General features: G+C 37.7%; 1 protein-coding gene across 2 annotated transcripts; it reads right to left on the bottom strand.

The window, feature by feature from the left end:
* Window positions 1-4275: 4275 nt before the first annotated feature.
* Window positions 4276-24309, bottom strand: TRA2B (transformer 2 beta homolog). Of its 2 annotated transcripts, XM_069558687.1 has the most exons (10): window positions 24015-24274; window positions 17618-17893; window positions 12663-12796; window positions 11462-11624; window positions 10245-10433; window positions 8080-8195; window positions 7696-7779; window positions 6643-6702; window positions 5757-5830; window positions 4276-5286 (listed from the first exon to the last, which is right to left on the bottom strand). In XM_069558687.1, the coding sequence occupies exons 4-10, from the start codon at window positions 11492-11494 to the stop codon at window positions 5276-5278; spliced, it is 567 nt and encodes a 188-aa protein (XP_069414788.1). In that variant the 5' UTR covers window positions 11495-11624; window positions 12663-12796; window positions 17618-17893; window positions 24015-24274; the 3' UTR covers window positions 4276-5275. The 2 variants fall into 2 exon arrangements, with proteins under 2 accessions (XP_069414788.1, XP_069414781.1); XM_069558680.1 differs by lacking the exon at window positions 17618-17893 and having other exon boundaries at window positions 24015-24309.
* Window positions 24310-25673: the final 1364 nt, after the last annotated feature.

Raw genomic sequence — 25673 nt, 5'->3', positions numbered from 1 at the left:
GATTCAGTCATCTTTTCACTGTGTGCTTACATGGTGCAGAGGGGGAGCTCTCTGGTGTCTATTCCATATGACTCCTCCCATTTATGAAGGCCCCATTATCATGGCCTGATTACCTCCCAGAGGCCCAACACTCCAAGTAACATTACATCAGGGATTAAGCTTCAATTTACTGAAGGCACACAAACATTCAGTCACAGCAGTCTGTTCACAGACATTAACACGGGGGAAACTGTCACTACCGTTTCAAACATTTCTTCTGCTCTCCATCTAGTACTGCCATGACATGAGCCATGCCTTTTCCAATTACCGCATATATATATATATATATATATATATATATTTTGTTTGTTTGTTTGGCAGTTTCTATAAATTCCTTACGCTCAGTGATTATTTCCTCAGCTATGTCCTGTGAGACTGGTAAGGGCATTCTTTATTTCTAATGTTTTTTCTCTTAGCATTTTTTGGATTTCTTAGAATTTCCATGTCTCTGCTTGCATTGCCCATCTGTTCCTGCATGCTGTTTACTTTTACCCATCACAGTTCTTTGCATGCTGATCACAGTTAAATTCCCAGTCTGTTAATTCCAGCATCCCTGCCATATCCCTGTCTGGTTCTAATGCTTATTGTCTTCAAACTGTCAATTTTGCTTTTAATATGCCTTGTTATTTTTTCTTGGTGTTAGCTGGACAGAATACACTCAGAAATTACTGTTAAGCTTTTAGTAATGTGCGCATCAGCTATGGGTAAGGTCTATATTCAAACTTTTTAAGTGCTTCTGGGCATCATCCTCCCCCCGTCAACTCCTTCCCTTTAGGTGGGACAGGATGGCTAGTAAGCTAGAGTTGAGTATTTCCCTGTTCCAGGTCAGTGAGACTCTGATAAAATCCTAGCATGTTGGGCACTGGTTAGTTTCTCCAGGGACCGGATCTTATGAGGTACAGCTCTGGTGGACTCTCATGGTGGTTCCTTTTACTCTCCTTCTGACAGCACAAGAGGACTTCTCAACATTCACTGAAAAATTAGTTGAGCTGGCAAAGCTCACGGAACTGTGAGAATTCCCTTATGGCCATAGTACTTTTTTCTTTCCCCCAGATTTGTACTTGTGGGTTTCTGCTCCAGAATGTTGAGATTTTATTTACCTGTCTCCAGTCTGGGGGACAGCAGTTTGCCCCATGACCTTACCTCTCTCTTATGAATCTAAAAACAGCTGTTGACTTTTTGTTGTTTAGCCTTTTGTTAGGATGGAAAGGTACCCTCCAAGCTCCTATGTGCTAAACTAAAAAACCAGAAATCATTTGATAACCTTTCAATTCAAATAGCACATTTAGACTGAAGCAGAGAGCTTTTTTTTTTTTTTTAACAATTATCAGATAATTATTACCTAAAGGGACAATGTTCTGCAGGGAGAGAATCTTACGAACTTGGTGACTTCTAGTTTTAATAACCTATATATCCATTGTATTGAAAAAGTAAATCAACTTGAAGTAAGTGGCTTTACTTTACAAAATTTAAAATATTTTTGAATGAAGAATTTTAAGGTGCTGACATTTTAAAGCAAGCTTTAAATTGTATCATGATTACAATAGTCAAGCAGGCAATAAGCCAAATAAAAATTAGGGGAATTAGCCCCAAGTCTGACAAGTAACATAATAGGTACTTAGTTCCAAGTTTTGTCTTCATCTTGCCTCCTCCTTTTTCCTCTCTTCAGTGTTTATTGTTGGAACTTCTATTCCAATTTACTAAAGCTGAGGAAGTTCCTGTTTCTAGTATGGAAAAGAAAAACAGGGAGATGCGGTTGCAGACCCAGTGGGTTGTGTGGTTACACAGTGAAGGTCTTTGCGGGTCACTAAAAAGTTTGAATTTATATCTAAATCCAAAATGAAGGATTTTAAAGCAAAAGGATTGTGTGATCTTATTAACCTGTTAAAAACATTCACTTTCACTGCATAAGTGAAGAATGTATTGGGAATATGAATTGAGACTACAGAGATGGTACCAATTAGGCATCACAAATGACAAGGAGTGTTTGTCAAGACTTGACTGTAAACAAAAAATGCCAGATGACCAGCAGACAATTTTGGGGGGTCCATTTTTAAGAACATTTGAAGCTTGTAGACTGTAGGAGCAAAGAACCGAGCTATAAAGGAAGTTTAACAGCCAAAGCCACACCAGAAGTCAGTTCAGTGAGATTACCACCACTGTCAAACCCTGGACACCAGCCTATTTCACTGCTATCAACACTAGTCAAGTAATCTCAGCTAGAGACAGAACCACCTCTCCACTCCTCAGGTCTACCCCTGCACCCATTTCACACATTGCTGACATCTTTATGCACTCTTTATCACCTACCCACTCAATTTGCTACTGCCCCTGCTTCTTGGGGTTAAGGGTTACCGATTAAAGTGTTGTACAAGCACTTTTTGCTGAAATACTAATGCAAAGGATGGCTAAAGAAGTATTTGGGATTTAGGCCATCTATGTTATGTCATGTAGTTGCTAAATTGTGTCCAACTCTTTTGCAACCCCATGGACTGGGGCCTGCTAGGCTCCTCTGTCCATAGGATTTCCCAGGTAAAAATACTGGAGTGGGTTGCCATTTCCTTCTCCAGGGGATCTTCCCAACCCAGGGATTGAAACTGCATTGAATGATTCTTTACCACTGAGCCACCAGGGAAGCCTCAATATTCACTGGAAAGACTGATGCTGATCCCAGTACTTGGACCACCTGATGCAAGAACCAGCTCATTGCAAAAGACCTTGTTGATGGTAAAGACTAAAGACAAAAGGACAGGGGGGCTCCACGGACATGAATTTGCACACGCTCGAGTTAGTGGAGGACAGAGAAGTCTGGATTGCTGCAGTCCACCAGGTCTAGGTCTCAGGTGGATACAACTCAGCAATGAACAACGCTAGGTGGGCTCTACCTCTCGGCAGGACTCTCTGCAGAATATCCTGCTGCCGAATATCCTTCTGCCGCTGGGATATATTCGCAGCATGTCTGTGTGCTGGGAAGCTGAGAAACGTGACACATATACCAGTATGGCAAATTGCTTTTGCCTATAGGATGTTAATACAAAAGCTTGAAAGGTACTTGATTTTTGTGTTTCCACATCATAGTGGGAGGAACATGTTGTGGTTTGTCTACTTCAAGGAGGCTAAGCCATGTGAAACAGATCCACAAATCAGCAGTGTGAAGCGAACCTGTCTCTGCAGTCCATCAGTCAACCTCAGCTGTCCTACAGATGAGAGCGAGCCTAGCTGAGAACAGCAGCGAAGTCCTTGTAGCATACCTGAGTCTTAATGATTATGCAGCAATAGCTTTTCAGATAACAGCTATTGTTTCTGACACTTGGAAAGTATTCTGAGGAGCTCCAAAGGGGACAAAAGGTTGGCAATTAAGTGCAAAAGTTTTAATTATAGGAACAAAACTTACATGTTGTAAATAGTTTAAGTCTTAAAGAGATGTGTCTGTACTAAATTCTGTGACTATCTGGCTTCCATGTGCAGTCTTCACATGCTTATACAGTTTTATGGCTTTTATAAAACTTTTTGCAAACAAGATGACCACCATAATACACCAAGATTTACTACTTGCTATCCCAGAACAGGATTCTCACCACTCTTCAGCCCATCTCACCCTGCACCAATATTTTTCATCTGGTTACCCAGATTAAATGACATGATTAACAGCACAGACTACAGATTGAGACTGGTCAAGTTCAGATCCTGGCATTGGTATTTTAATTGCTGTCTGACCTAAGGTAATTTACTACACATTATGATTGATGCAGCCTAAGCATATTGTGCTTAGTCACTTTAGTCGTGTCTAGACTCTTTGCTATCCCATGGACTGTCGTCTTCCAAGCTTCTCTGTACATGGGATTCTCCAGGCAAGAATACTGGAGTGGGTTGCCATGCCCTTCAAGTACACGGGACAGAGTATTTACAAATAGAAGGGTCAGCAGGCTAACAAACTTATTTACTTGCCTAGAATTGACCATGAAAATATCCTAGAAAAATATTCATTTCGGGCACCTTCAGGGCAAGTGTGGAGAATATTTTAATATAATATCATCCCCAAGTAGAGATGTTCATTCCAAGACCTGGTTACTTACTTTAAATGTATTTTCCAGGAATACAAAATTTACCTATTTAAAACAATTTTAACAACAGAATACATTTCAGTCCAAGGAATACTGTATAAAGGACTAAAAACTATAAAAGAACTGTATGTAGCAAGGTTAAAACAAAATCTCTATAAACTTTTTACCAGCCTTTTTACTCTTTTCATTTGCGTTTATTTAAACACAGTTCTCAAAACATTTGAGTGAAATTGGGCCTCCTTTGGTAAGCAAAGGACCTGAAAGTAATATTTAAAAAATGAACAGGCAAAGTCTTCAGATCATCCACAACACAGGTGTAGTGTTCCCTTCTTTTTTCTCAAAACTCTGAAGCACCCAGTTTTTCCATATAGTCTTAAAAGCTAGAAGAACAAGAGTACATTTGTGGTGGAATGTTATTGTCACTTGCTGATAACTAATTGAAATACCATTATCCCCGTCTAACAGCTTTAAGAAATAGCCTTTTTAAGGCATACATTGTGTAACTCATCTTATTCCCTGCTATATATAATACAGATTACATAAAGGCTGACAAATTCACATTTATATAAGCATTAAGCATTTGCTGTATTGAAAGATCTTTAGTTTTTAACACTAGCAGTATAGAGTTACAGAGCGTAATTTTTATCACTTAACTGCAGGTATATTAAGTATGGTATGTTTCATGGACTCAAGGAAAACGGGCATTTTTGTCTTTAATTTACTACTGACAATCTAATCTGAACAGTTCTGCTAAGCATTGATATGTTAGAAAGAAAAGTAAAAACCAAACTTTATTGTTGCTTTTTGCCATTTGGTAGCATTTTACACACAGGCTTCGATCTTCAGAATACCCTGGATTCAGTAGAAAAACCATTTAAATGAAGTTCTGTACAATAGAAACTTCTCAGCAGTCAAAATTTTAGACTGTAAAAAAATACATGCAAAACATACTTTTCTGAAAACACTTAACTTTGAACAAAGCACCGAACTACACAAATGCAGAATGAAAACAGCATTTCAACTCCACCAAAAGTAGTCATCATAAAAGGTGTAAAAGTCACCTAACTTCACTAGGCACTGTTCACTTTTTAAACAGGAGACAATAAAAAATATTGTCCACAAACAATATCCCAACTCTAGGGCAGGTTTCAGAAAGTCTTCAACTTCATGCTTTAATAGCGACCTAGAAAAAAAGGAAATAAATACACTTCAATACTCAAGTGCATACATTTAACGTTGAGAATTTTAAACTTTTTTCTGTCATCTGGAAATTCCTATGTACCAGATTCTCTTGTGAAAACCTTCACATAGTGCAGAACCAATGTTAAACAGAAATAGCTGGGAGTTTATCTAACTCAATCTGAAAGCTAAGGTTTATTAAGTCACTCAAAAATGTTTCTAAGCTGTAAAAAATTTTTTAACAATTCCTAAAAAAAAAAAAAAAAAAAAAAAAAAGCCACAAATGGTGACAGAACACACATTGTTTTAATTAGCAACAAGAGTAAGATCCAAGGGTTGTTTCCATATACTTCCTTGAACCCTACAGAAAAATTGAGGAAATACTAATTAAATCAACCCGTTATCTGCTGTGGTTTCCATAAGTCATAGCAAGTCACACTATTATAACAAAATTATGTCAAAATAAAAACTTACGAGGTGAGTACGATCGAGATCTGGAACGTGATCTGTATCCTCCACGACTATAGTAGGGAGAAGGTGACCGTCTTCTGTAAAAAAATATCAAGACCATCTAAGACTCCATAGATCACAGATTAAAGTGACTGATCCCTTTATCAGTTTCCAAAACTAAAAGACCCTCAGCTGACCTTGAAAAACACTGCAGTAATAAGGTCTGTTTTAGTCCTGAGAATGAAACACATTATCAGGCCCAGTACCAAAAATCCCTAACTATCAAAGAGGTTGAATCTGATCATCTGCTAGTTAACATTATATCTAAAAAATTTAAACTGGGTTAGAGAAGAAAAAAATCATTACCACTAATTTTAACCACACCCTATGAATGAACACCCAAAATTTCATTCATAGTGCTTCAGTGATTTAGTTTTGTGTTAAGATAAACTTAAATAATTACTTGCTTATTCTGAAATGCCTATAACAAGCTAATGAAACCATTAAGGATAAATAAGATTAAAATATTATGGATTCTTAGTTTATGCCATCATCTCTCATATTAAGGTATAAAATGGAACCACTGAGTGATAAGTATAAGCCCAATCTCTATAAACACAAATTAAGCCATGTACATTGTCATTTGAGTTCAGTTACAGTATTTTTAAATTTCTCATGTATAAAATTTTGTGAATGCCATTTATAATTTATCAAAATATGAGTAACAAATACCTTTATGTGAGCCATTCTACTATTGTACAGATTTAAATCTTTCCCTGGCCAGTGCATACATTTAATGTTGAGAATTTTAAACTTTTCTGTCGTCAGGAAATTCCTATGTACCAGATTCTCCTGTGAAAACTTTCATATAGTGCAGAACCCAATGTTAAACAGAAATCTTTTCCTGTACCTGTATATCTGATCCCTGTCTTGGGCAGCTCTCCATCCTCCTCCTCCTCCTCCTCCTCCTCTGTGAAGGCAGAAAACAAACATTATAAATAGTTTTAAAAATGCACAATTCATACAATAAAATTAAAACAGAAGTGAAAGCTCGTTTCCTTTAAGCAATAAAGAGTTGCTTTTGCCACCCCTTTACAAACTGACATAGAGCTCTCCCTGGTGGTTAAAATGAGTATCATATTAAGGACTCAAGACTAATCTTTGCAGCTTGCACAAATAGAATCCCCTACACGTCAGTATAGAAATGCCACTTACGAAAGTTTATTAGTGCTAAATGTCAGAGGACTGTCAACTTTCTATATTTACTACACAATTTACATTTTGACAAGATCTAGATTACCTGCTGTTGCTTAAATAGAGAACTTTACTTCATTTTTACTTTCCAAAGTATTCCTAGTATCATGAGCATTTCCCTATCAACCCCCGAAAAATGTTCAATATTGTTAGTATAATAATAAATATCTTACCATTGTTATAGCAAACTAATCCTTAAATAATTATTTCTTTGGATTTTTCCAAGAATCAATTTGCCCTGCCCTTCAACACAATTTCTCAGCTACCAAAAAATTGCTTTATAAAGCAATTATATTCAAAATCAGTTCATGAAACTCACTTTAAAAAACAAAAAGGGGGGGTTCATATATAATTTTATTGTCCGATTGGTTTACAACTTGGTGCTTGCAATCCACATGCTGAGAGTTGCCCCCAGAGGAGTGCATGGCAACCTACTCCAGTATTCTTGCCTGGAGAATCCCAAGGACAGAGGAGCATGGCAGGCTATAGTGCATAGGGTTGCAAAGAGTTATAAACAACTGAAGCATCTTAGCATGCCTTGAGTTGCAGCCAAAAAAAAAAAAAATCCAGTTTAATCTCTGTATCTCCAATTTATTAAAGGTAAATACCTTTATCAAAGGCTAAAACAGTACTGCTTTATGTTGCAACTGAACCATAAGAGCTGATTTGTCTTTCAACAACTTAAAACTTTTTATTTTGGTTAACATACCTGTACGATCTGCTGTAATAGTCCCGATCATCATAGCCTCGATCATATCCTCTGTCATAGTAATCTCGACGGCGTGAGCTGCCACTGTGAATAAGATTTATACAAACTTGGTTTTACCTACATTAATACTTAATAGTTACCAGCGTGGGAAAACTGGTCTGGTGAGAATCATTTAATTACCCAGCAATGTCAAATATATGGCATTTCTTTATGATAAAGGTAGGATGTGATTAATCTATTACATGTCATCAGAATTTATGGTACTAACCGAATGCTTCTACTGAATATATTTATATTGAATTTAACTTTGAGTCAGCTGCCAAAAGCCTCCCTGTGCCCTGAAGTGAACTGTCAATATTTTGAGAACCTTGAAAACAAACTTACTAGGTAGGTCTCCCCATGTAAATTCCTGGTGTTGGAGTATGTGGTCTTTTCGTTATGGAGAAGTCAACTCTGATCCTACGTCCATCAAGCTCCATTCCATTGGCACGCTCTTTTGCCTTCAAAAGATATGTGAGTTGTTATATACATCATGAACGAAGTCCCAAATTAACTATTATCTATAAATAAAACCCAACTACATGTTTCAGTTAGGCCAGAGCATTATATCTGACAATTAGTAAGTTTTTCTGCCTATAAATCTTTACTTACAAAAGATAGCCTAGAAAACTTCATTAAAAAAAAAAGGCCACCCATGAGCGCCAACTTAAGCCATGAAATATTTTAAATTACTGTACCAACTATAGATTTGACAGTACCTGTAGGTCTATAAAATAGTACACAGTTGGCAAACTATACCCATGAGCTAAGAATTTGAACAGGTGTGTGTGGGGGGGATGAAAGTAGTATTTCATCAGAAATGAAACTCAAAATTAAGTGACCATGACTGAAACAAAGCCCCACTCATTAATTTGCCTTTTATATGGCTTTTACATTACAGTGGCAAGGTTGAAAAGCTGTCATTGAGCTCTGATGGCTCCCAAAGCCCAAAATATTTACTGTCTAATCCTTTACACAAATTTGAGGACCCCTGCTATGGAAGCAAAGAGCTAGGATGAAAGCTTGAATTACATATAGTTTCAAACATTAAAATGAAAATATACTGTACCTAAGAAAAATAATACCCCATCCCAAAGACATAGCCATTTATTCACAATTTAAAGAAACACCTCTCTATCTAAATAGAATTTAGATTTCTAATTGCAATTATGCCATTTTCTAGTTTGATTGTTTTAAGCCTCAAGGCAGTTTTTGGCATTACTGATTTAGATACAAAATATACTGTCTTTCAGAAAGGGAACTGCGGTTCTGTGGAACACACACACAAAAAGTAGAGAAACGAAGAAGCCGATCCCATAAGTAACCTTGGACAAATATTGTTAACATTTTCCACATCAATTATTACCAAAATGAAGTTGAATGACATCTTAAAGCATTTCTTAAATCTCTTAAATTATAACCACTTGCATTTAGCTTTTAATTCTTCCTTTAGCAGACTGGCTTACTCTATTCATTTAATTTTATTTAGAGCTCAAAATTATTAATCTCAATATTAACCTCAGATGGCTTGAAATTAAGTTTCTCAAGATTCTCCCCTCCTTATACTGTCCTTGGAGATGACTTCAGCTATCATCCCCATGTATCTGAAGTTCAAATTTCTTAAATGGGCCAGGAGTCACACATTGAATTTTTATTTTTGTCTCTGTAAAAAAAATTTTTAGGGAGGTCCCGGGAGGTCCAATATTTAGGACTTGGTGCTTTCACTGCCGTGGCCCAGGTTCAATCCCTGGTTGGAAAACCAAGATCCCATAAGCCTCAAGGCCAAAAAAAAAGTTTCTTCCTATGTTTTACCTCAACATCCAAAACATAAAGTCACTTGCCAGTATACAATCAAAACCAGTTCCTTTCTCTTGAATCATAGCTTTTATCACTTTTTAATATTTTCTTTCATTTTAGAAAGTAACCTGATGTAAACACTCATTAAATATTCCAAACTGGACTATTAATATTCTATTTTAGAAATATGTGTATCTAGGCACACATCTGGAAACAGTTGACTATATTTGAATTTACTTCAAATAAAATGGTGGAAGAGACTGAGTTGGAATTTAGAACCCAACTGTCACTTTGCTGTTAGGCTACAAATCTTTGAAATTTCCACAGTAAAAGATTTTTAAGTTCCAATTATAGACTTTAGTATATATTCCCAGAAGAATGCATTCATTCAGATCAAGCTATATATAGATACTAAAAAGGCTTCCCTAGTAGCTCTCCAGCTCGTCAAGAACCCATCTGCAATGCAGGAGACCCCAGTTCGATTCCTGGGTCCCCTGGAGAAGGGAACAGCTACTCACTTCAATATTCTGGCCTGGAGAATTCCAGGGACTGCATAGTCCATGGGACTGCAAAGAGTCTGACATGACTGATCGACTTACTAAAGCCAAAGTCATCCAAGGAAGAATAGTTAAAAGACTCTGTGTGTGTGTGTGTAAAAGTGAAAGCGTGTGCATATACTTTTTTTTACACAAAGGTACAAGACTTTTACTTACTTCCTTGGCATCATCTACATTTTCAAAGTACACAAAGGCAAATCCTCTTGAACGTCTAGACTGCTGGTCATATACAATAGATACATCAGCAATTGGGCCATATTTAGAGAACACTTCTCTTAGATCTCTTTCTGTAGTGTACAAGCTCAATCCAAATACTCCAAGACAACAGTTAGGATCAGGATTTGCCTAGAAATAGAAAAATAGATTAAAAAAAAAAACTTTTAAAAAGCATCACAGATCAATCTTCCCCCCAAAGAACTGTCACTAATATGAAAAGATAACAATGAAATAAAAGTATTTTAAAAGTAATGTTACATTAGCACCACAAGCACGTATGCAGAGAACTACTGTCTCTATAAGCCGGGGCAAGAGGAGAGGTAAAACTTCAAGATGGTGAACTAAGATATACCATGCACACAATAGGAGGCTCTAAACTGCCGACGAGATACAGAAGTACATTTAGCTTCATTTCTATAGAAAAATCATAAGTGTTCAAATATACGTACTAGTGAAGCCACAGATGGATACCAAACTTTTTAAAAACATATTAAGCAGCGTTAACTATTATAAACTGAATACATTTTATTTATAAACTAAATGTTGCTGACATCCCAGTTGCCGTTGAGTTTGCTTAAAGGTTTCACTACTTCACACATACATTTTATAGTTAAATTCCACCCCACTTTCAAAAACATACACTCCCTATATATAGGTCTACTTGTATATTATTCAATAAACCCACAATAGGAACACACTAAATGCCATCTCATTTGTAACTTCTCATGGAAGACAAGCAAAGCTTTAAAACTGGAAAGAAACTTGCTTAAAACTAAATGGGAAAATCATAGCGTATTTTAAAGCATATTAAACCCAGATAACTTGAACAATAGTATGGAACATAGATATATGATCTAACTATATTAACCGTAATGCAAAGAATTTATTTGATGTGCTGTTAATGTGACAGTATCTCAAATGTGATCAACAGCTCAAATGTAGACCATATGTGGGAAATAACTTTTAAAAAGAAAAAAATCTCCCAACACTGAAAAGGCTCTAGAGAAAAATCAGGCTAAAGCTCCACCATCAAAAGTTATCAGTTTTAGATTATTACAGAACAAAACACCAAAAGCAGAGGGGAATATATTATGCGTTAATTATAAAGTGGCTTCATACAGTGTTCACTGCTTCAGAAACAAGTGTTTTCATCTTACCCGATTCCCAACATGACGCCGGCGAGTAGACATGGGAGAATGACTGTGGCTATGCCGTCTTCGATAATCTCTGCTGTAAGATCTGCTGCGAGATCTTCTATGGGACCGGGACCGAGATCGTGACCTTGTATAATGCCTCCGAGAACTTCTTCTGGATCTAGACCTGAAAGACAAAGGCTTCAAGGTTATGACTGAATAGCTGACAGCAGGATATGGCTTTTGATTCTTTCAATACTTTATTCTAAAGTTAAGCTTCCAAAGGTAAAACACACAATCCAGGTATATAGTGGGATCAATACCTTTCTTTTGTATATTGTCATTTCTTTGCTAGGAAGAGTTCCAAAACCACCACTAACTAAAGCTCCCTTCCATCATATCTTAAATAATTAAGAGATTAAACAGCAGTATCTATTAAAAATCATAAAACATGCAACATTCCATACTAGCCTGATTTGTGCCCACCTTTACCCTTCACAATACCATCCTTCATTTTTAAGCTTCTTACATTATGCCCATTATTGACTTATGATAACATCATCATTACAAGCAGTATTCTCCAGCAGTGTTTTAAAATCAACCAGTTGCTCTTAACTACAGTGATCATATGAACTATCATCTAACCCAGGAAGAATACAGTGTGAGAGAGAAAAGGGGCACTGTTAATTATGCCTGACAGTAGGCATCGAGCTGGGGCTGACCTGGGCAAACCAGGATATATAGCCTACACTTGAACATTTAAAAAAAAAAAAAAAGTGCTGTGTTAAGGTTTTTTAATAGTACATCTGTCATACTAGACTACACCTATTTATCAGGAATTGCAGTTACTAAAAGCCAATGCTCTGCAGTTTTTGCCATGCTAATAAGGAGTTCACGTAAACTCTGAATCCTCACAACAATTCTGAAGAACTGATACTATTGCTAATTCATCTTTTATAGATAAGGAAGTTAAGATTGAAAAGGTTAAGTAATCTGCCCAAGCCAGAAAAAAACAGAGGTAAGATATGAACCCTAACACCAAAAGCCCAGGCTCTTAGCCACTTCGTCTTCTATCTCCCAGAACTTAACAATTAAGTTCATTTCTAGTACCAATATTAAATAAGCCAACAAATGATCTAACCCTCTCTATCTTCCTAGTTTACAAAAGCACACACCAGTTTGAAAGCTAAGAGTAACAAGAAAATCCCAAGACAGTCTTTCTTACCTAGATTCAGATCTGGACCTGGACTTTGATCTGGAACGCCTGGAATCTTCCTTGGAGCGAGACCTTGCAGGGGTATGCCTTGCAGATTTCCCAGATCCATGAGCACTTCCACTTCTGGAAGCAGAACGGGATTCCTACACGTAGATGTCAAAAGTTTAATTTGTATACTTTCTGGGCAACTTTAAAAACAAATAAGCTGTGGTGAGATAAATGGTGAGGGAAAGCAATCCCCTTCCAAGATAAGAAAACATAGGTAAGGGCAGAACTGAATATACCTGGTATAATAGTTACGTTGCTCCAATTGACATAAGCCAATTAACTTGAACTTCCACCTTTCTTGGGGAGCAGGGATAAGAGTTAACTGACCCCACTCTCTTCAGAAATGGGTGCCAAAGCCAAGCAGTTAAGGGAACTGCCCAAGGATTGTTTTGGGAATGTTACTCCGTAAAGACTGGGGTGAGAAAGAACCTTATTAACTATGACACCTATACTTCATACCTATTATTTCAGTCAAACTGCCATCAATTAAAAAAAAAAAAACCCTATGAAATTTGTAAAATTTACTTTATTTTCAACATTTATTGCTGAGTGGAGGAAAAAGGACAGTACTGTTTCAAGTCATAGAGGAAGACAGAAACCTAGAGAACAAGGAGCAGCTTGAAGGAGACTAGATCTGTAGACCCTGTCCATCCAACTATGTAGGAAGCCCTTATGGATCTCAAAGCAACCAGATGAAGCTACAGTCGAAAGACGGTGAATGAACTGCAGAGGTAAGAATTAAGAGGGTACCAGAGATTTTCCTCAGCTAAGTGTAGATGAGCCAGGGCCAATCGATGGGAAACTGGGAATAAGCAGTTAGAAAAGTTACGTACAAAAAGGACATATTAAAACTGAAACAGTTTAGATCACAAGCTCTTAATCTAGGTTCAGGAAGGGAAGTTCAGGAACTGTATGTAAAAAACAAAATCTAGATATATACTTTATACCTAAGCTTTCTCCTATCCTAACTGTGACTAGCTGGTAGGTAGGCTGTACAAAAACAAAATCTCTCAAAGGAAATAGCAAAGAAATGGGTAAACAGGATAACTAGTTTGGTGAACCAAAGACATATAATTAGAGAAAAAAACTAAAGGAATGCTCTGCCAAGACACCAAAATAGAAATGGTGGAAAAAACAACAATTAGCTCTGACAGCTAACCAAGATATCAAACAAAACAACATTTCAGGTTATCCACCTTCATCAAATTTAAAAACATTAATCTCATGAATCTTCCTGCCCAAAACAGAATTAAAAATGCTAGACTCAAAAGGAATCAACATTACAGTTAAGTCACTGTAGGGGTAACAATCAATGTTGAAGTGGCATAAAACTTTATCACAAGAGACCTCCCTTTGTGGCAGATTTTCAGAATAAAACACTCCAGCCATTCTTAAAAAGATAAAGGTAGAAAATTCATCTAAAACACAGCCCAAAACATTTTGGAATACGTTCTGTGACTTAAGAGAACAGTGGAGAAAATTTGGAAGATCTTTCCTATGATGCTTAAAGACAAAACTTACATGCAATACAGAAGAAACAAGGCTTAAAGTAACTCAGCAAAATGAATTCTGGTCTCTATACCCCAAATGACTAAATTTCAAAGTCACACATGGTATGAACTGGCATGAAACATGGCTACTCTCCCTTCCTGCTGTGAGTTAATAAAGAGAGTCAAAGTAAAAGATGACACCCGTAATTATTAGTGAAAATAGCTACTTTTATCCTCAAGGAATGATGAAAGCACTATGGCTTTGCTTTGAGGACCCCAACTAACAATCCCTTGACTTTCTCTGGCAAATATTCTGGACATTTAAAAGCACAATTCTCTTCTCCTGGGATAAAGAGGTTCTCAAATTGGGGATGCAGTTTCTGCAATCATTCAACAGGCAAAAACTAATCTAGAAGATAAGGTAGAAAGAGGGATTCTAACACCTTTGTTTATTCCAATGCTAGAAAGATGACTTTATGGAAAGACTATGACCTTTAGTGGAAACAAAAGAAAGCAATCTGCTCTAGCAGGGAGAGAATATGGGTGCCTCACAGTAAGAGTTAAAAGATTACCAATAAAATAACTATAGTTATCAGAAATCAGTTCCGTCTAGGGATCTGGAAAAAAAAGAGTAGAAAGTCAAGATCCTCTTTTAAGCCTCTTGCTTCAGTAAAACAGAAAAATCTTATTCTAAGCTAAGGTGCTTTACCAATCTGTTTACCAAGAAGGTAAAGAAAGTCCTTATAGCCTCAGAATAAACTTTAATGAGGTTTCTAGCAGATCAAGGGTCAAAAATAACAGTATTTGTGAAATTATAAGACTTTTCACTCAACCTCTAAAACTAATTGGCTATATGCAGATGTATTTTATGAACAATCATTTCTCAGAACAGTAATGAGAAACCACTGGAACACTAAGTCTTCTGTACTGACAGCTGTTAGGCTAACACAGAAACACTATCTCTACCGCCTACCTTTCATATCAGAGATAGTCTTAAAGTTAGATAAACCCTTTTGCAATTATGTTGGCTATTAATTGGTTTGGAAATATATGCAAGGCTATTTAGCCTGTCTAGAAGACCAAATCTAAAAGCATAAAGTTAGCTTTAAACCTTGGTCCATGGTTACATCTGTAAAATCAGCTAGAAAAGCCCCTAAACACGAAAAAAATTCAAAGACCACTTTCAGGGCTCACAACTCTTCAATGCTAACACATTAAAACCCTACCAATACCTCAAGGGAAAGGATCATAAATGTAAAGTTAGCATGACCAACACAACCAAAAATTCCCTGAAAACCACACAGGGAATCATTCTTACAAACTGAATCTTAGTCATGTACTAATCAATGGGGAACACATCAGGTAGAAACAAACTCAGCCTTCCAACATAATACCAGCCAGTATCTCCCTATTCTGAGAATGACAGAATCTTAAAAAAAACTTTTTGAAAGAGATGAAAGAAGTAGGAATAACCATCCAATTGCTAGGTTTCTCACATATTTTAAAAACTAGATGCAATAAAGTAGATCTTCAACAAAGGCTCTTACAGATATATATTAAGTCTACTGAGCATTTAAAAACAGATCCCCAACTAGAGCTTATTTTAGTAGGTCTGGAGTTGGGCATCTGCATTTCTTAAAAAACACCATACATATTTGTGATGCTTATTTAAGTCTCACTGACTAATTTCAAGTTTTATGCTTATTTGTTTCTTTCAACATTTTCCTGAAACCCTGTTTTCTGTCACCTTCTCTGCCCCCACCTCCCCACCCTGTCATTTATTAGCCATCCTGAGGGCATGTATCTTACGCTTGCCCCAGGACAAGAGGTCTGTTTCCGGCTACTATGCAGGCAGGAGGTGGAGAGAGGCACACTCATACTCAAAGATGCTTTGGCCAAAGGGGGGGCAGAAACCGGAATGGATGAGATGGGCCACTAGCATCAATGTTTACTTTTGCTTTACACCTTTCCAGCTTTTGCCATATAAACAAACTCCAAAATGCTTCTTCCCCTTACAAGACTAACAAATACTTTGTCTTTCAGACGCCAAGGACTTTTCAGGTCTCCTGATAAAGAATCGATGAGCTTGAATAAAGACACAATATCCATTCACATCACTTGTCTCCGCCTAATCTGTAAGTAATTCAGAATGCAAAACTAACACTACCAATTTGGTGTTACTAGTTTATACGTGGCATATTCTACAAAGCAATTATCAGGGCAAATGATGGAAACTATAAATGGGTGTAATCTTCTGCTTGCAAGATACAGAATTGAAAAAGCACAAATTTGACACAAATAGGCCCTGAAGTATCAGAAAATGAATCCCTCTAAAAAGTCATTTAAGACGCTGCCCCAAGAGTTATGAGGTTCAAAAACTCTCTAATTTTAGGCTATCTTAATTTCAGGGAAAAGTGATAGCCTTAGTTTTCCTGATAGAGTAGAAGCTATCTGTTGGTTGCCTACTACTGGGTATTATTTTGACACATGAACTTTCCCCATCCAACTGAAAGTAACAACACTGCACCAATCATTTGACTCTTCAGTTAAAACAAGCATACAGAAAAGGGAAATGACAGAACTTTTGGGTCTATTTTTCCAGTAAGTGGTAGGAGTAGAGAACCAGAAACAAAGCTACTTTATGATCTGTTATCTCTCACACCATTTTAACAGTTAAGTTAATAGCAGAAATTGAGAAAAGGGAATAAGGCACTTACTGTTACTGCCACTGTTGAGTTAGGTATCCTGTTCACTTATATGACCTGTCTCATTCTAAGGGAAGCCCCTACAACTTTTTAGCAGTAACCCCAGTCATTCAGCTGGAATAAGCATTAAACAAAGAATTAAGAATCATCTTGTGAATTTAGCACACATGCATCTTAAAGTTAGGGCCTAAATGGTCATAGTTTTCCACTATTGCCATATAAAAAGAAATTCATTTTTTCATAAATGCCAAAAGGATCCTGTCCAATGGATTTTGGGGGTTTGGTTCTATAACCATCCTGGTAACATTCTTTAGGAAAACTTTGACAAACTTACAACATTCTCCTTATACTGAGCTGTACTGAAGGATAGGGGTCAGTACACTGAGTCCAGAGAGGGTGGCCTAGACCACCTACTTCAATTCTGGAAGTACTCACGCCCCAGGACCAGCAATGTCAGAGATGAAAAATCCAGGAGACAACATGAAGCCGGCTGTTACCCAAATCGGAGAGCTCATTCCTGCCTCCTATTTGACTACAAAGGGTTATTTTTTTAAAAGTTGCATTTCAGTCAGTTCACTAAGAAGTTAAAATTAGAATTACCTAATTTAAACGTCTCCCCTGGAAGGCACTTCTTTACCCTGTATATATTTCTTCTATTAAACAAATAATGCATGCATGTTTAGCAAAATATACAGGGACACATAAACAGACTAGTAATTACTTAGCGTAGTGCTTTCTGATTCCAGATTACTTCTTATCTTAACTTCATTTTTATTTCTTTTCTTCATTCTTCCGTTTCAAATTCTGACTTCTTTCATCTTCCCCACTTCACACAAATTGCTCAATATTCTACAAGTGGGACTTCTGGTCTGATAATTAGCATGCATTCTTTCTTTTATTTTTTCAAATTTCAGCTTCACTTATTCCTGAGCTTCAAATACTCATTTATAAAACTTGTCAAATGACGACTTCCGCATTTTCCTTCTTCAACATTAACCTTAATAGAAAAAGAACAGGATGAAGAATATTTTAAAACTCCAGGATAAAAGCCAGTGCCAAAACTGAAACTAGAAAAAAAAAATCCCTCTTGCTTTGGATTTTTTAGAAAAACTAAAATATGCAGCTCAAAAATCTGAAACTAGTTTCCTGCTGGTTCTAAAATATAGTCAATCTCATTTGTGTACTCCATGTAGATTTATCATGCTTAAGCTGAAATGTGAAGTGCGCAACTGAACATTTACTGTTCATCTAACATTAAGAACTATAATTACATTTCACACTTCTTACTCATTGTATTCATCAATAGAAAGTATGTTAAGTGTCAAAAGCACATCTCTAGTCAAAAAATGACACATTAATACAAAAGTGCAAGAAAGGAAAAGCACGGACAATTCATTTGCACACTTATGACAAGGCTCAGGGTTGAAGAGGTCTACAAACTGTGACTAAGGTCAAGATATGTATTTAATGTCACACTTTTTAACTGAAAAAGTAGCCTGTAGAAAAATAATGTCAGGGAATTTGAAAATTTGGACTAATGTTTAACCCACCCCTAGAAAGCTGCCCTAGTGAGATTTTAATATGAATGGCCCAACTTACTAACTTAAAATTAAAGCATAAAAAGACCAAATCAAGTCAACCAACTATTCTATGCAAGGAGCTGTGAAGGAAGCAGAGCAAACTTGAATCCAACTGCGGAGTTTTCGAAGAATTTTTGGTAAATGCAGCCCCCCAATGATTATTAAAATCTTCCGCAGTCTGAAGGAGCAACTCTACTTTTAAAGGTGGCAATGTTGTGGATAAAACTGCAGCTCACCTCCTGAAATTATTAAAAAGACTCAGTATCACTTAAAAGATCAATAAGTTGAAGTGTCTGTTGAACATCTTAAACAAAATAACGCTCTACTGAAACATCCTAGTTTTCTTGTACTTCACACTTTATGATCCTTCACTGTCAACTTCCTCTCCTAGTTTTTTCCTGAAAATAAAACTTTCCTTAGGAAAAGAAAAAAAAAAGAGAGAAGTCCTTTATACCTATCTGATCACAAAGACAACCATGCATGGCTGTGATGGAAGTGTTATGATGTCTTTTTTAAGAGGGTAAGCATAATCTTCAGTCTCGTTTTTCAAAGTCAATTATTGCTTATTTAATCCAGGAAAAAAAACATTTTTTAAGCTTTTTACTTAAGGGAGTTACAGTAATTGTTTTCTCTTAATATCCATCACTAAAATGTAATGGGAAATGTTTACTGGCAGCACAATTGTAATCGTGGAATCAGAATGCCCAAGCAGGTTTCCTTTAAGGCCTCCTAAACTTTAAATATATATACAGGGCTTAGGTTCAGAAAATGCTGAAGAGGCCAAAGCTCTAGATATGACAATTTTTCAATATGAATGCCTTCCTGCTGTTATTTCACTACCCCTTCCCAATCTTCTTTATATTTGAAGAACAAAATAAGTTGCTAGATAATACAAGCATTAGATTTCTTCAAACTCAGCTAAGTTGAGGTGGCCACTCAATAAAACCAGAAGACCAACTACTGGGCTAATGTTAAACACATATTAAGAGGTCCTACTTAGAAATAAGCAGAAATTTGTCTCACCACCAACACAATTTTTGTTAAAATCATTCTAATGGTTATAACTGGAATTTATGCAACATTAATAAGTGCAAACTCATTAGGTTGACTAGATAGTATTTTAATAACTGGGATGGGCTAAGGAAAACTCATGATTATGCCATAAAAAAAAAAAATCAATGCTCATATCAACATTAAGGACTATTTTCTTTCTGCAGCTAAACTCTCCAGAAGTTTGGAGAGAAAAATCCTCAAAGACTGAGAATATGTTCTGAAAAAACTATCATGACAAGCCTAAATCAGCTCTAACCCCATGCTTTTAAAAGATCCCTTGCAAAAACAGTAGGCTCTGAATTTACATTCATAAATGTTCAGTACTTTCCAGCAGAAATGCCAAGTATGTTTTATTACTACTTTTAAGTCTATTATCTCAGCACAAAAATCATTGCCAAAAAAAAGGGTCCTCATCCATGCTGTCATATTCAGCAATTGTATTGATAAAAATCAGAATATAACCTCCAAAACCCAATTCAAAGCAAAGATTTTTGAGAATCTGAAAACTAATTTTCTGTAATGAAGAATTCCTCCCCCGCTTAAAAACAAGACTAAATGACAATACCTAATTCTGTTCTGTGTGACTCACCCCCCTCAAAAAAGCAAAACACTTAAAATTACCCAACTTCAACCACCACCTCATCACTGTATTTTATGAGGAAATAAAGCAATTATGTGTTAAAAAAAAAAAGACAAATATAACACACATGCTAAGGCTCAAAAGATATACACAGCTGTAGCCCTGTCCTCTTGGGCGAAATGTAAAAAAAAATGTAAAAAAACTATGAAAGTACTAGTATTTCTCATTTAGGTTTGGGATTTTATTGGAGATAAAGAATGGACAAGGCTGTACAAAGCAAATTCCATTTAACATTATCTTTCATCATCTGATTTCTTGTTCAATCTCGACAAAACCAGTACTTACCTTGCAACCACTTGTATTTTCAGTTTCAAAGTGCCACCTTCTAATTCTGGACCATATCCACAATATTAAATCATTCTTAATTAAAACCACCAAAAATATTCTTCAACTTGGTTTCAAGAGACTTGTTGCCTTACCAGACTCAAACTGAAACAAAACTATTTCCTCCCACTCAACATTAATTCTCTATTTAAGGAACTTGGTGCAATGGCTACAACCCTTTGGGAAGAAAAAGGCTGAGTTGTTTCAGCTTTAAAAATTACTAAAAATTCAAAAAGACAACCCCAAGATTAAGCAGAAGAGGAGAAACTGCAGAGTATGAAAGGCAGTTTGATGGGATGGTATACAAATGCCATTCATCTCTACAAAGACGACTAAAAGTAATATACCTACATTGTAAACCCATTATTTCCCCCAAAATAAGCAATACTCTACCAGTGTATGTATCATAATCTTGACAGGCAGCAAGACAAATTAAAAAAACTCGGTCTTTTAAGTATTTACAATACTTACAATTTTTTTTTTACCAATTTACAATATTTACAATACTGCTTCCTCAATTACTGGTTTCTGTAGGTAAAGACCCAATTGTAGAAAAAAAAGAAGTTACAGTTATGAGGGTAGAGCATCAAACCAGTGCCAAGGCCAAACTTCACCACACCCTAAACTGTGAACACAATTAAGCCATAGGATTTATCACCTCCCTTCCCATTACCATACACCTCTACACTTGGCTACAGGACCCTATCATGTTCTTATTCTCCCAAATCTTGACAGAACAGATCTAAGACCATCTCTTCTTTCCAAAGGTGCTAGCCAACTTCTCTGCAAAAAAACATGAGAAATTTTGGGGAATTACTGGAAAGAACTTGCATTCGAATGAGTAATATCTTACTTTAACGTGGCTTTGGCCAGATCAGGGAAGTCAGCTCTAACCAGAAACATTTTAATTGAAGTCTACTAACCAAGACATGAAAAATCCCGATACGGATAAAAGATATAGTCTGCAGTAACCGAAAGTGTTCAACAAACCACAAAAATTCAGGAATGCACCCTAGCTGCACATTTCAAACAAAGAAACACACAAAAAAGTGTCACTATTCACCCAATAAGTAAACATGCTATAAACAACCGAACTGAAGGTGATTTATTGCTTTCACCTCCTCTACTCCGGTCTGGTTAGGACTAAAAGAGAGGAGAAAAAACATTTCTAAAGTGGCAGCAAGGCCACGAGGAGGTGTTGGTGATGAGTGACCTCAGCTGGTAAGATTTTAATATTACATTATCACTAACTGATTAGATTAATAGGTGTTAGTGATTTACACTAATAATTTGTAAGGTCTGAAAAAAAAGTGTCACTCAATCGTATCCGACTCTCTGCAACCCCAAGGACTGTGTAGTCTCCCAGACTCCTCTGTCCATGGTGGGTTGCCATTCCCTTTTTTAGGGCATCTTTCCAACCCAGGGATCGAACCGAGTCTCCCGCATGGCAGAAAGTTTAGAGTGGAATCAAAGTAATTTTTCAGGCTCTTGATAAGCTATTCATAGCAGCCAAGTACAAGATCACTACCCTGCACGCAACAATTTTCCCGCTGTTTTCAGGCACTTCCAAAAGAAGTTTTTAGCCAATCAGACCTGACTGGTCTACCTAATGCTTTTTGTGGCACTGTATTTAAACTATTTCATTGAGCTTTACGGTTTTGCCAAGCATTCTTTGGGAGTCCCAGTGTTTGTTTTAGGTCTAGTCTAACCACTTCAGGTTCCAATAAACCAACTGGAAAGCAATCTACGGACAAAACAAAGGCCAAAGAAAACAATGTGGAAGTACTCCACATCGTCGAAGGTCAGAGATCTCTTCCAAGTCAAGACGCTTAAGTAAGACATAACATCAATCTGTAACATGTACCTTTATTATTTCTCTTCCTCCGTAAGAGTGTGTTGAATAACCCTATGTAACAACATTGTGAGGTTAACTAGGATGTATATTCTACTAACAGAAAGAAAATACCAATTCAAAAGCTTGGTTAGTGGGACGATAATGTCTCTTGAGCTGTCTCAAACCAGGACCCAATCCCTGCAATAGTTTCCTCTCACGAACTTCCACAACTCACTCAGGCTTATTTAACTGAGAGCTCCTCCACCAAAACCAGCCAATTTTTATTCTCAAAACGTACCCAATAATTGTTTAAATACCTGAAGACTGAAATTACACTTGCCTTCCAGTCCAAACACGGACACCTAGTTTCCACAGTTATTTTCAACTGGCGGAAACCATAACCCACATTTTTAACAACTTGGGAGCTTGATCCAAGCTTTCTCACCAAAGAGCTTAAAACGATAGTCACACACATACTGCTGACTGGAAATTAATCGTCTTTAGAATAAAAAAGCCAATATTCATCTGCATAGGTAAAGGCGAGAACTGATTGGTTCAAATCAATCAGATTTGGCCCCAAAGTTACACCATAAATTAAGATTCCAAGAGCTAAGATCTTTCCTTTCAAAAACGCCCTAATGAAATCAGCTAGAATTTGTTTCATAAGTTTGCAAAAATATTCGAATAGGTTTACCTAATAAAAAGATTCTGGCAAGACTGACATTTCTGCGTCTTAGTACTCATGGACCCGCGACCAAGCTTTATATTATGCTTTTTCTAAGCCCGGGAACTTTATTTCTGCAGTTTATTCAGTCCTCACCAAATTCCACATTTTGGGGTGGAAACTTTAAAAAGCGCACAAACACAATTCGTGGTTCACAAAATAGGTATGGTTCAAAACAAAGAAAACAACGGCGCCAAAAATTGTTGCCCGCCAATTTCTCCTTCACCATCCCGTGGGAAAAAGATCTACTCGATCCGCAAGAAAACCTCAGCGACCTCGTAATCTACTCGGTTACCGATAACTATTTGCGGTTTAACAGCCCTTTTGGCATCCAAGTAAAGCACGCCATTTAGGCCGAACACAAAGCTCGCGCGCAATCGCCTCTAACGGGGCCAGAACTTAAAGTCTACGTCAGACTAGCTTGCCATCTTTAAAGAAGCCAAAAACACCTCAGATGCACATCTTTTCGGGGTCCAAAATGATCCTGTCTTAACCTAAATGCTGAGCATAAACCCTGAAGAACACTGCTCTTTGCGCCCCCCGTCCCCCGCCCGCGGCCTGGAAGCTGTCGCGCGGCGCCTCCGCCATTTTGTGCCTCTGGCAGTGCGCCCAGCCCGCCAGCCCAAGATGGCTGCGGCGAGGCTTCGCAGGAGAGCAACGGCGAAACGCGATACCGCTCCCCTCCCCCACCACCGAGGGGACGCAGCGGCCATTTTTAATCTTTCCCTCCCGATAACGGAAAAAACCGCCGTTTCGAGTACCGGACAACCTAAACCCGTCGGCGGCCTCCTTCATGGATAAGGGTAATACTACCAGAGCTTCTTAACCCGACTCGCATCCCCTCTCGGTCTCAGACTTCAGAGGCAAAAATCGCCCCAGTCTCCCGGCCCGAGGCCGATGGGCCTGGAAAGAGATGCAAGAAGCTGGGACCACACAGCCGCCCCCTGCACCACCGATACCTACCCGCTCGCCGTAGTTCTGCTCGCCGCTGTCGCTCATGACTTCCACTGCTGTCGCCGCTCGATGTGCTTCAATCGAAGCTGCCAACCTCTCGCGCCTTCAGTGTAGAGGCTCCGCCGCAGCCTCACACCACACACCGGTTCCCCAGCCGCTGAGAACCGAAACGCTCCGCGCCGCCTCCGCTCGGGCTCTAAGTCTCCCGGACGTGACGCGGCGCTCTTTTACCCGGCCCCACCCCCTCCCAGAGGGCGCGCTTTCTTGGCTCCGCCCCTCGGCGTTAGGCCTTCGCTTTCCAGCTGTGGCGCGTCCCCAGCCGGATGTGACGTAAGCCCCACCCCTCGCGCGGCGCTAAACCCATCTCAAGTCTCTTTGAGGCGGGAAAGTGAGCGCAGTGGGTCGTTTCTGTGGTGGTGGCCGCGGGGGTTAGTGATGTCACTCTCCACGCCTGACTCCTTTCTGTAATTTCACAGGAAAACTGTCGTGGAAGGTGGGGAATGGAGAGAGGAGATTGCCCACCTTTTCTCCCATCCTTCTTGCTTCCGCTCTATTCATTCTTTGTGTCTTTATTTGGTTGCGGAGGGCAGATATTCGTATACAGGGTTCTGTGCATTACTTAGGTTTTTTGTAACTTCAATTGTGGATCATTCCTACCTGAAATTCATTCATGTGAGCATCTGTCAAATAGCAAATCACGTTACCAGATCCTGATGCACTGAAATCAAGCACGATCCGTAACCCGAGGAAGTCAGTGGTTTAATAAGGGAGAACTGTTAAACAGACATTTGAAAGCTGATTTGGTTAGACGTACAACTGTAGTGGTGTCTCGGGGTAAACATTAATTATGCCATCATTCAACAGCGTGATAAAGAGCTCAAACTTGGAAGTTCAGACATCTCTCTGTGCCTGCTGTTTCCCTTAAAAAAAATGTGTGTGTGTGGTACCCGGCTGGTGAGGTACACATATAAAGGGCCGTTTGACTTTTTAAAACAGTTTTCTTGAGATATAATTCACATACCATGCAATACTCTTATTTAAAATGTACAATTCGTTTTTGTATTTGCAGAGTTGTGCAACCTTCACAGTTTTAGGACCAATTCATCCTCCCCCAAAAGAAACCTGTCATTAATAGTTACGTTTCCTCTTCTCTCCAGCTTCCCCCCACCAATTCTCCTAGTTCTAAGGAATTTAAAATCTATTTTATCTGTAGTTTTTCAAATTCTGAATATTTCTTATAAATGGAATCACATGTAATATGGAGTCTTTTGTGACTGGCTTCAGTTTTCAAGGTTCATCCATCCTGTAGCATGCATCAGTTATTTCATTCCTTTTTATTGATGAATAATATTCCATTGTATAAATGTATCACATTTTAATTATCCATTCATCAATTGGTAGACTTTTGGGTGATTTTCACCTTTTAGCTATTATGAATAATGCTAATATGAACATTCTGATACTGGTTTTTGTATGAACATGTTTTCAGTTCTTTGGGGAATATAGCTAGTAATGTAATTGCTGGGTCATGAAGGTAATGCTGTTTAACTTTTTAAGGAACTGCCATTTAATTATAGATACCCTAGTGGATGTGAAGTGGTATGCTATTGTGGTTTTGATTTGCCTATTCCTAAGAATAACGATGAGCATCTTTTCATGTGTTTATTG

This window comes from Ovis canadensis, chromosome 1 (genome assembly GCF_042477335.2).
Source record: "Ovis canadensis isolate MfBH-ARS-UI-01 breed Bighorn chromosome 1, ARS-UI_OviCan_v2, whole genome shotgun sequence".
NCBI classification, from domain to species: Eukaryota; Metazoa; Chordata; class Mammalia; order Artiodactyla; family Bovidae; genus Ovis; species Ovis canadensis.
The sequence above is the reverse complement of the archived record's forward strand: the minus strand, read 5'-3'. Positions and strand labels throughout refer to the sequence as shown.

Coding starts and splice junctions, on each gene's coding strand:
- TRA2B (XM_069558680.1), bottom strand. CDS start 24,050: ATGAGCGACAGCGGCGAGCAGAACTACGGCGAGCGG. Junction 8,196..10,244: donor ATGTAGATGATGCCAAGGAA/GTAAGTAAAAGT, acceptor TATCTTTTGAAG/GCAAAAGAGCGTGCCAATGG. Junction 6,703..7,695: donor TATTACAGCAGATCGTACAG/GTATGTTAACCA, acceptor CTGCCTTCACAG/AGGAGGAGGAGGAGGAGGAG.